The sequence below is a fragment of the Thalia democratica genome, chromosome 8, assembly GCF_965202585.1.
Source record: "Thalia democratica chromosome 8, ktThaDemo2.hap1.1, whole genome shotgun sequence".
NCBI classification, from domain to species: Eukaryota; Metazoa; Chordata; class Thaliacea; order Salpida; family Salpidae; genus Thalia; species Thalia democratica.
In genome coordinates this window covers 26,135,893-26,147,801 of record NC_139172.1, presented here as the reverse complement: position 1 = coordinate 26,147,801, position 11,909 = coordinate 26,135,893, and the positions used below count along the sequence as shown (strand labels likewise).

Here is an 11,909-nt window from a genome sequence, read left to right as displayed (position 1 = left end):
ACCTGAAAATTGCTAATTATTACTATTTTTCAATAATTTTATTCTGAAATTGGAATAATAAAGGTTAGTTTCAAGTTTTTTTAGATTTTAATTAAAACTTTTACTAGTAAGGATTTTTTTTAATAATCAGGTCAGCTTAGAATTTTTTCTAAACATAATATTAGTTTTTTGAAATTAAAACTTTTTTGCTTAAAAAATAATGTTTTAATTTGTAAGTATTATGTCTGTTTGTTTTATCTATGATATTTCAGGTGTTCAAACTTTATCAACAATATCTTTTTCAGTGTTTAGGTCTTACTAGTGTTTTGACAGTCTTTTGGATCAAAAAGTGACATTCCTGGTATTAGTACAAAAAAAACTTAACTTGAGCTAAGCCAGAATTTTAAAATATTTAAAAAATATGATAAGATTCAAGTAATTACAGTTAACTATTTAATTTTAGTGTATAATACCAACCTTAACTTACTATTTAAATTCAAATTTTATTGTTTATATTTTTTTAGAGATAAATAAAAAAGGTTTACTAGAGTTAAAATTCAACACAATTTTTTTTTCCAAAATTAATCTTAATATCTTTTGTAATGTTTTAATTAGATTAAAAGGCATTTAGTTGTTTACAAAAAAAATATATCTTCACATACTCAGGATAAATTTTAGGATAGTTTAAAATTTTAAAAACTTGGACATTGTATGAAGTTTTTGAAAAATTATACAAGCACATAATTGTTTGAACTTTTTCATATAAAATTCAGACCAGTTTTTATATATTACTTGAGTATTTGGCTATAATTTTATAATTCCTTTTTTGTTTATTAATAAAGTTTTTTAAATATTTTAACTTTAAGTTGTATATTTTGTCATTTCATTTTTTATTTTTTTGTCAATACTATTATTTTTTATTTACTTGATGAATCTCAAACTGGTTTTTTGTCACTAAAACTTAAAAGACTGACAATTCCAAAACAAACTTTTAATCAAATTACATTATAGTTTTATCAGTGTTTATCAGTGTATCAGCGTAATTCAAGATATTTTGAAAATTTTTTCAGGCTGAACTATACAATTTTGTAATTTAAAAAAAAACATTTGATAGGTTTAAGTTTTCTGCACATGTCAAGATAAGTTTTCCTATACTTTAAATAATATTTAGTTTCAATATTTTGTTATTTTATCACCAATTTATTTAAAAAAAAGTTGATTTTTATTCACTTTAATAAGTTTTCAATTTCTTATTATAATTTTAAAAAAACTAAAGACAACAAATTAAAAGGTCAATAAAGAAAGTTTTTTTTTACTCAAATAAGTAACAACAATGTATATTCAGTTACAAACTTAAAATTAAGTTGTTTGTATTAAGTTTAAAAAGCAATCTTAGAATGTTTTTAATGTTGACAACTGCCTTATTTTCATTTTGTTTGACAGAAAGAAGTGGTAATCTTCTACAATCCAAAACTTCATAGAATGTAAAAGTTTATGAAATGAACAATATTAGCTTCAAGTACACAGGCCTTGGAACAAGAATATCTGAGCAACAATAGATACATATATTTCTATAAATTAGTTGATTTAATTCGTTTTTCTTTATGATTAATATCTTTAATTTATACAGATAATTTTAACATCAAAAAAGTGTTAACGTTTATTTAAATATGTAGTTTATACATAAAGAAGCATTTTAAAAACACTGGATATGTAGTAGGTGTCAAATATACACGAACAAACACTTCTGCACGAGAGGTCAATTTTGCAGGGCATCAATTCTGCACAAGAGTTTACTTTTGCAAGGGTTGAATTTTCTTTTTAAATTTCAGTTTTTTTCTATATTCACTATTACTCTTCACTCTCGGTCGGTATATATTTTTCTTTTTTAACTTTTTAACAATTTATATTGTTTTTATAATTTCTATTTGATTCATTTTTATGTTTTTTACTATCACTGTTACTCCCTACTCTTGGTTTTTTTGAATTTTTTAGTTAATTTTTATCGTATTTTTGTCTTTTATTTTTTTACTCTCGTGCAGAAGTTCCTTCTTGCAAAAGTTTCTTCCTGCAAAAGTGTCTTCGTTCAAAGGTGTTCCTTCGTGAATATTTGACCCGTTCCCATTTGGTAGGCATCGCGGAAATGTGTTTGCATAAATTAGTACGCAAGAGGAAAGCGATAAAAATATTTTTGGAAGAAGTTTAACAAAATAAAGGTTTTTTAAAAAGGACTAACTGATAAAATATTGTTGCAGTTAATATAAGGACTACATGTTTTACAAACTAAGATATTTATTTATAAGCGGAAAAATGCAATGATAAAATAAATTAAAGTAATCTCATATTCCTACCACTAGAGGATCTTTATAATTAGATGTTGGGGTGCACAATTTTTTATTATGCTGTTTAGTGCGCATAGGTTTTTATTACCTTGACGACCACTGATTTATATACAGTAATTTGCTTGTAAGTTGGCAAGTAAAATCCGTAGTTGACATGCGAAATTAACGTTATTCTCTGAAATCTGGTAACTCCTGGATTTTAATGTTAATTTCAGCATTTTGAGTGCAAACTTCGCACTGCAAAGTTATTCTGCAATCAAGTTTACGCGGCAGGTATTTGTACTACACAAAAATCAGATAAAGACTTAAAATAGAAACAACTTTTAATTCTAAATTACAAATAATCTTTGATAATAACATTTATTATAACTATACTTTAAACAGTAAAAACTTCTTTATGAAATGTTTTTATTTTTTAGAAAATTACAATTATTTTAACTTTAAAAACAAATCAGTATGGATACAACTAAAACTTCTACGAAGCTAAAAAGAAAAAACAACAATTTAGTTGGTGAAGAAAGCACGTTGTGCAAGAGAGCTAAAACAGAAAAAGACATTTTAGCATGCTTGTCTGCCAAAGACAAAGATGTTAAAGACAAAAATTTTTTGGAATCTATGAGGAAATGCGCTTTCCCACAGATTGATGAAGAAATACTCGAACTAATAACAATATATTTCGAAACAGGTAAGTTAATTTAACAATAAAAAGTATTTATTTGGTAAAAGCTGGAAAAAATGCCTCTTTTATTATGTAACTTATTAAAACATGTTAGTAATAAAAAATAAAAATAAAAACGATGAATACATAATAATTATCATATTCGTTTGTTATGTTTACTCTGTTTAGAAATAATTTAAAAAATGTTTTTCAATCATAAAACTAATTACTTTTTTGTCTGATTTTATTTATATAGATTTTTATTAACTAACAAGCATGTTAAGCAAACTACTATGTGTTAAAAATTTTACATACCAACTAAAAGTTTAAAATTTGAATAAAAAACCCAACTAATTTAAAGTAAAATTAAATCAAGGGCTTTAGTAGCATTTACTTTTTTGAGACACGACTGTATCTAATGATGTGTTATTGCAAAGCTAAAGTTTAATTATCAATACTTTTAAATTTCATAAAAAATGATTTAAAACAAGGAACTTCGGTATTTTTTGTACATACATGTGAATAGTTTTATATAAAATAAATTATTGCTAGCCGACTTTCTAAAGCTTAAGTTCAAGCTTAAAACACGAAAAACATTAAAATATATATAAATAAATAATTCAAGTCAACTTATTAAAATAAAAATTTACTATATATTTAATATATTTTCATCATTTTTGCATGTCAAAAAAAATTAACAACCATTTTGCCTTAAAAAAAACAACTCAACTATGATGGGTCGGTAACGTTATATAAGTTATAATAAATATTATAGGTGTACTTTATATCTATGAAGGGAATGTTTTCGAAATCATAGCAGCTGCCAATCTCCTGTACTCAGACCACCTTAGAGAACTCTGCTACAACTACTTGAAACAGAAAGTCAACATGAGAACTTGCTGCATGTACTTCAAAATCGCTCACTTTTGCGTGGTTCCAAGCTTGCTGGAACACTGTTTGGACTTCATCGCACGTTGCTTCGACCAGTTCGCTCGCACAGGCGACTTCGACCACCTTGACTTTGTTCTCTTCGACAAAATTGTGACGACCCAGCGGTTGAACGTCAAATCGGAGCTGCAGGTAGTCGACGCAATAGACTCTTGGTTGAAGCACAGACTGCCGTTTCGCGGTCAGTTTGCTTTCGAACTGCTGTCAAAGGTTCGGCTGTCTTTGCTTTCAGAAGGAACTCTGAAAGTTATGTTATCGGAAAAGTACGTGTTTTCAAACTTTCAAGAGTGCAAAGACCACATTGGAGCTTCCTTGCTTCATCCTCAGAAGGAAGCAATGCGGTGTTACGACGGCACCAACTTTGACATGCTGTTTTTCGGAGGCAGCATTTTGGAAACGAAGAAGTCGCAGGTAATGAACAGAGCGCAAAAGGCAACTTTTGACTACAGCATCCCTAGAAACCTCAAGTACATGTCAGCGAAAAAAAAAGAAGCTTTCGGAGACCTGCTGCCCAAAACTTCCGCGCTGAACCTCTTGAAAAACAGAGTGACTTTCGAGCACGGACTGCCGAAAATCACGGACGTGCTGCCGATGAAGCAGGCGCGTCACGACGGGATCGCGGTCGAGTCGGCGGGAGAAGCGTACCTGCTGGGAGGCTACGACAAGCACCGCAACCACGTGTACTCCGTGGAGCGGTACGTGCCGAGCAAGGACGCGTGGAAGGTGGTCACCACCGTGCCGCAGAGGAGGAACAGGTTCTGCGCGTGCTCCTTCATGGGGAGGATCTACGTGTTCGGAGGAACGAGCACCAAGTTCGACCCGGCCAAGACGTGCGCCTCCTTCGACCCTTCGAGCGGCAGGTGGAGGAGGATGGCGGACATGGGCGAGCCGAGAGTGTTCAGCGCGTGCTGCGCCTTCCGGGGTAGGATAGTCGTGTCGGGAGGCTTCCACGCGAGGAGGCCGTCCAGGGAAGTGGAGGAGCTCGACCCGGCTTCGAACGAGTGGAGGAAGCTGCCGTGCCGCTTGGTGAAAGGGAGGTACATGCACGCGTCGGTCTGCGTGAACGACAAGCTGTACGTGGTCGGCGGCTACTCCCGCGACATGGAAGTTTACGACGGCGCGAGCGGAAAGTTCACGGTGATAAAATGCGACTTGATAAGCCGCGACGACTTGTTCAACAAAGTTGCGGTGATCGGGAGCGAGATGTTTCTGTTCCAAGACGCTCCCGTCAAGTATTGTCCCGAGAAGAAAGAAGGCAAGAAGTGGTCGACGGACGTCAACTTTGACAAGATTTTCAAAAGTCTGGTGAACTTTTATTGCGTTGCTGTGCCTAAAAAGTAAAGCTTTTAAGCTTATTACTAGGCTTCAGAACAATAATTTTCTTGAGTTTAAATTGTTAATAAAAATATTTAGGTTATCTGATTACAATACTTTTTTGAATTGCTAAAAGACCTTAGTTTGATTGAATAAAGTTAAAGACTTACTAAACATATTTTTTCGTTGACATTTTTATGATTCCTAAGTTGTGATTAACAAACCGTTTATGTAATAATTATTGTTGAATGATAAAAAATTAAGTTTATACTTGAAACTCGAATAATGATTTTTTTTTAACTTGATAAGGGGTTTAATGGATTGAAACAATAGTTTATAGAAATATTATTATACTTAAGTTATGTTTTTTTAACTGGTCAAAAGAAAGTATTATCTTCTAAATTTTTAATAAGTATATTCGGCAAGCTTTAATTTATGTCTTAAAGTTTTTGCAAAAACCAAAAATAGTACAGATACTTTCACCCATTTATAATTAAACTTGTATCGCAAAATTAAGCATGACGTCCTTGTTTTAAATTTTTAAGAAGAGTTTCTAACTTTAAATTATAAGCTGTTTTTTTACTTTATTTTGCTACATGTGTTTATATTTAAAGGACAAGTTTAAGTCCTGATAGACGTTTCTCGACCATTTCGCATATGAAAAATAAAAAAACGACTAATTTATTAACCGGAACTTGAAATAATAAAAAGATTAATTTCTCAGCAAGCCAGTAAGTCCACAGCTTGTACGATTTTAGTTGTTGTCAAAAAAGGGAAACCGCTCAGTTCCAACCCGCGATCAACTCCCTACCGCGTACGATTATCACCCGATCAAATCCGAGAACTGCTTACCAACCAAGTTTTGGGAGTAACAGTGATTGTAAAAAATAGATAAACAATGTATTTCAAAAATGAATAAGAAATTTCAGGTGGAAATTGATTGCGGGTAGGAATTATAAGTATACCCAAAAACGTAAGTGTTTGTAAAAATATTCAATATTTTTTCATTAAATTTTGAATGTAAAAGAGAGTAAAAATTTTTTTTTATACTTTACTATGCTTAACTTAATCAATTTATATCTTTTTTTATTTTTTTGACTTAACTTTTTCCGTTCGTGATGAATATGAGCTTCTTTCCAAGCTAAAAAGCTATTTTATACTTCAATACGCTTGATTGAAACAGCATTAAAAACATTATGTTGAGTACCATCTTATTGCAAGACAAACAATTTTTTTCATTATAAACTTAATTAAAAACTTTAAGCGCTTTCGGAATTTACAAACTCCCTTATCAAAATGCCTTACACTTACTAGTTAACCAAACATAAAATAAATGGAGTGAAACAAATCATTTGTAAAAAACACAGCTAATTAAAACGACAAGTAATTAACAAAAATGGATTTTTCATAAACAATTAAGACAAAATGCATTATTTAAGTATATTATTAGTTACTCTTGATCCTTTATCAGGACCAAGCTGATTATTTAAAATTGGTTGAAGTTTTTTTTAATTAGTAGAGCTTCTGAAGATAATAAACCGTTATACGAACTGCACGTTTTAATAATTTCAAAATAATTATAAATGTTTTTACAATTAGTACAAAATACACAGTTTTCGATATGTTTAAATACCGCATTATTGGTTGAAGTCACATGTTCTTTTAAAGAATGTTTTAAAAGCGCTGTTTAAAAGCTTTTTACAAAACTTCTTTTCCAAAGCAAAGTTTTCTAAATTCATATTTAAAAAGTATGTTTTTCTGAAAAAAATCAACGTTGCTAAAAGACAAAATTTTCTTGTTTTTCTGGTTACCATATAAGGAATTATGTAACAACTTACTTAATTAAAATAAGTGCCTAATATGGGCCTAGCTTACAAGAATGTTATTTCTTACCTTAAACTTAAGCCAATACTCAATCAGTGTCCTGCTGCTAGATCTACAAGAGACTACATTAATCAATTAATCTTACGGGTTTTATTTATGAAACTAATTCAGTTTCTGAATACTTAACAGCCAATTTTCAAGCCGTTGGTTAAAAATCTGATCAAAAGCTATTCTTAAAAAATTTCTGAAAGTGTACTTAAAGCACACTTGAGTGCAACAACTTTAAATTCTTATAAAAACACTTTTTTTAAAATGTATTATGATACAAATGACGTGTTTAGAACTGTTAACTTTTTGTCATAATTACCTTCTTCTTATAAAAAACACACTTTAAACATAATTTATAAAACCTTTTTTATATTTAATATTTTTTCTGTCTATGCACACTGCACAAGTAAAAACCATGACAACCACTGGTTAATTTAATTACAAGGAGCTCGTAAACAAAAATAAAAATAACTTTACTAACAACAAAAATATATCTAGCACAAAAAAACATTTATACAATGACTAAAAGTAATGGTTTTAATGCAAATACGTACAAAGTAACGAATAACAAAAACTAACTGCGTACGGCGCAAAATCTGAAGTTAAGTGAGCTGTTTCATGATAATGTTTGTTGTTCATTATTTCTAAACGGCATAAAACCCTATAGCGCAAACTAGCCGAAAGTTCTTTAACAATTGAAACAAGTGTGGATTTCATTTTAGAACAGCCAATTGTCTAAAACAAGTAATCATTTACGAAAATAAACGGTTTATTTATCAGATAGCTAAGTTAATAGAAAAATTTCAAAGTATTTTGATAATAGTTGATTTCTAAAATATTAAAAACTGCGGCTTTGAAAAACCTTGTTAAGATTATAAAACATTTTAATCTATATATTCACAAATTTTTAAGTATACACAAAGTTAGATAACCAAATTTTTTCTAATAATATCCAACAAAAAAATAAGATAGAAAATAAAAACTTTAATAAACTTTTGTAATTCTTGCCAGCATGGTACGCACTTTTTGTCCGAAAAACGGTGTGTTTAAAATGTAATATTTTTGCTTTGAAATTAAATAAAATCAAACCTAAAAGTAGTTATACAGAACATATATGAAAAAAGCTATAATGTTTTAAATTAAAAAAACTAAAACTGAAGGAACAAGAAAATAAGTTATGAACCAATTATGAAGTTAAATTGTATATAAAACCCAATATTTATAACTACATACTACAGTTAAGAAGGAATAAATTATTATAAATATAACTTGCTTTTTTGAATAGATACAATTCGAAAAAGTATGATCAGTATTTTCATAATTTTTTTTTATTAGTTATTAGCTATATGTGCTATGCAATTTTCAAGGGAAAACAAGATAGATTAAAAACCTTTTTTGGTTTAATATAGTTACAAACAAACATACGTAAATAAATACTAACATTTTTTATATATGTAAAAATAAATGCATTTCTTACATTTATTGAAATACTTAAGACTTCTAATGACAAACATGTTTTGTTCTTATGACTAAAGTTTTTGTTTTGAAGGATTTCGCTTTAATAACCTTTTATACATTTTAATGGCTTTATATGTTGCTGTATTAGGCTTAATGTAGATAATTAAATACCAAAACTTCCTAGGTACGCACTACCGGTTGGGTTCTCACTTTTGCGCTGTGGTCAAAGTGCGCACCTAGTTGGCAGGTAAGTGTACTTATTTGTGGTAAAGTCAAAAACTTTTATCGATTTCTATTTTAGTTTTTTTTTACTTTATTTTTATGACTTAAGATGTTTGCATATATAACTAATGTGGTTATGAATAAAATTCTGAATAGCGAAATTTCATTAACTTTTAGTTAAGCTAATGCCTATTACTAACTATATTATTTTCCTTAAGTATGCAAAAACTACAATAATATCAAAACAAGTTTACTTTCTAACTCACAAAACTCTGAAGAAAATAAGTTTAACGTTTCTTATTCAAACAAACTTGGTTCTAAAATGTATAATGAAGTAAGTTTTTATTTTTGTTTTTAGCAAATCTTTTAAGTATATAGCGGTAAACGTTCGTTTCTTTTTTAACTTTTACGTTTTTAAAGTTCATACCAAAACTTATTTTCCCTTAATTTTGTAAACATATAGCTATTACGTATTCCAAGTTATAAAATCTTTTTTATTGATTTAAACTTTTTAGATAAAACTTTACCTTGTTATGTTAATTTATGGTTATCAATCTGTTGATATTGTAGTGTTCAAGTATTCTTGATTACTTAATAAGAATCTATAAATTAAATACCTGACTACTCTGATTTTAATACTTCATTTAATAACTTTGTTCTGGTAATTTTTTCCTGTTAGAACAAAATCAGTTAGTTTTAGTGTTTAAGATAGATCAACAATATATTTGTTGTAAAAGTTATGTTAGTTTTTAGGAGACCAGATTTAACAATTGCTTACTTTTAAATTAAAATTATTTATTTTTTTAACTTTAACAAGAATACGGAAGTAATTAATTTAAATCTATTGCAAATAGTATTTAATTTAGTTTTTCAAAGTATACATTATACAATGTTCTGCAATTACATTTAAAAGATAAATTTATCTCTTAAAACTTTAATTGCAATAAAAGAAAAACTCTTTTAATTGTTTTAAACTGGTTTAATCATTGATTGAAACAGATTTAGTATTTAAGCTGCTCTACTTTCCAGACGAACTTTCATTTGGATTTACCCTGTTTTTTTGACTTCAAAGTTTATTGGTTGGTAAAAATAAGTAATTATTAGAGTTATTTTTTTGATATTTAGTTTTTCAAATTAAACAAGTTAAACAAGTTGTGTAAATTTTTTATAGCGTACATACTTGGCTAATTTCTAATACTAGTCTTTAATAAAAAAGTAAAATGGTTGTTTGAAAGTTTCAAGGACTTAAAAAAAATTCTTAAGGGTTATTAGAAACTAATGAGTTTAGTTTCAAAACAGATATTTTTCATCCTAGTAGCTATTATTTGCAGACAAAATGACTGAAGATATTGTAATGAATTACGATGCTGAAAACTTGGTGAAATTTCCCACAGAAAACTTCTCTACGTCACCAAATGTTCTTATTGCCCTGGGCATGTTTGTTCAACTTTATCTTATGCCGATGATATTGCTGATCTCATTACCAAGCTGTTTTCGACACAAAAGCCAATACTACCGATATTTCAAGGCTGTGCTGACTTCCCTACTCATGTCATTTATGTTGGTATGGTTTTGCCCATTAATCGCAAATTATTTGCTCCCCTTCAAACCTGGCAACCTCCATGCGCTACTTGCTCAATATTTTGTTGTATTTGTTATATACTGTATTACGAATGTGATTGTGTTATCAACGTGCAAATCTTGCACTAACCGTTTGTACCGCTGTTTTGTAAAATCACTGACTTTTGTGCCTTTCTTTTACTTGGTGTTTTATGGTATTTGCGTAACACTTATGGCAATTAGTGGTATGAGATAAAATATAAGCAACTGTAATAATTATATTATAATCTGTTATAAAAGTATTTCGTTGCCTTTTTTCTAGATGAATTTTGAAATTTAAGTTTTTTCACTTCTGAACTAGCTAATTTTTTGAATGTTTTGTTATATCTGTTACTGTTTTGTTATATTTTGCAACGTTTAATAAACTGAGTTAATCGAAGCAGATTTTGTTTTTATTCAATAAAATTCAGTTAACTTAGTATATAAAGTATTAAAATAAAATTTTATAGAAGAAAAGTATAATAGTTCACCAAGCAGTTGTTAGATTGTAATACAAGCGTTTAAGATAATAATTTTATAAAAAAGTGTAAAAATTAAGATAGACATATACTCAATTAAACTAATTGATGCGTTCTAAAGACTTATTTGAGTAATAAAAATTTTTATTTCATGTAGGTGGTAGACGTTACTGTATTTCATGCTGATAAAGGCTTAATCATTTTAACCAAGGTTTTGTAAACTAACTATATGATAAATTTTCAAAAATAGTCTTAGCAAAAGCCTCTATTATCTGTATGTACCCATTAACTAATTATCATCCTCTATAACCAAAACTAACCTGAAACCTGATTCTAACTAATGTTTTTTGAACTGACTGTTCTAGTAAATATTAAACTTATCCAAACGATCCTTATTTCCTAATATTAACTTAGTGAGCACTATACTGCACCGCACGATCATAAAAAACTCCTGTAACAATCAGCGTCTTGGCTTTGTCCTTGTAATATAATGTTTGTTTGTTGATGCTTTAGTAAAAAAAATTCAAACAATGTCTTCACAAGCTTAAATTTGTTTTTATTATGTTCTTCTAACATGAGATTAGTTTTTAACATGTATCTTGACTAATTCGATCAACAAATCTCAAAATATTATCAAATAGGAAAGTTAAAACTAGAATCTAGGTAAGAGATCTGTAAAGTTTTTATGCGGTGGGCCAGATGTGGAAAAGTTTAGTCATTGGCTAGCCAGAGCTTGTATATATTTATTAAACCACAGAAACTATCTAAATATTTTCGATTAAACATAAGTTCTGTTTGAACTTTTATACTATATCTAATATAAGTTTAAAATCTTTTGCAAAAATTTCCTAAAACATTTTTTTCTTATTTTTAAATCCATTTTTAAATTGTAGTTATATATTTACTTCAAACGGTAACTAAATATTTTTTGTATACTTTAGTTCACTATCAAAGAAAGTTTTATTAGGTTTTTAACTTCTTTTTATTTATTTAAGTGTATGTTACTTAATGTTATAGAATTTACGGACACATTTTTTA

The 11,909-nt window shown here is 28.8% G+C and overlaps 1 protein-coding gene across 1 annotated transcript; it reads left to right on the top strand.

Moving 5' to 3' along the window:
• The first annotated feature begins 2,777 nt into the window (after positions 1–2,777).
• LOC145843075 (kelch-like protein 7) lies at positions 2,778–5,268 on the top strand. Its single transcript, XM_082950539.1, has 2 exons — positions 2,778–3,006; positions 3,776–5,268. The coding sequence occupies exons 1-2, from the start codon at positions 2,778–2,780 to the stop codon at positions 5,266–5,268; spliced, it is 1,722 nt and encodes a 573-aa protein (XP_082806665.1).
• The last annotated feature ends 6,641 nt before the right edge of the window (positions 5,269–11,909 follow it).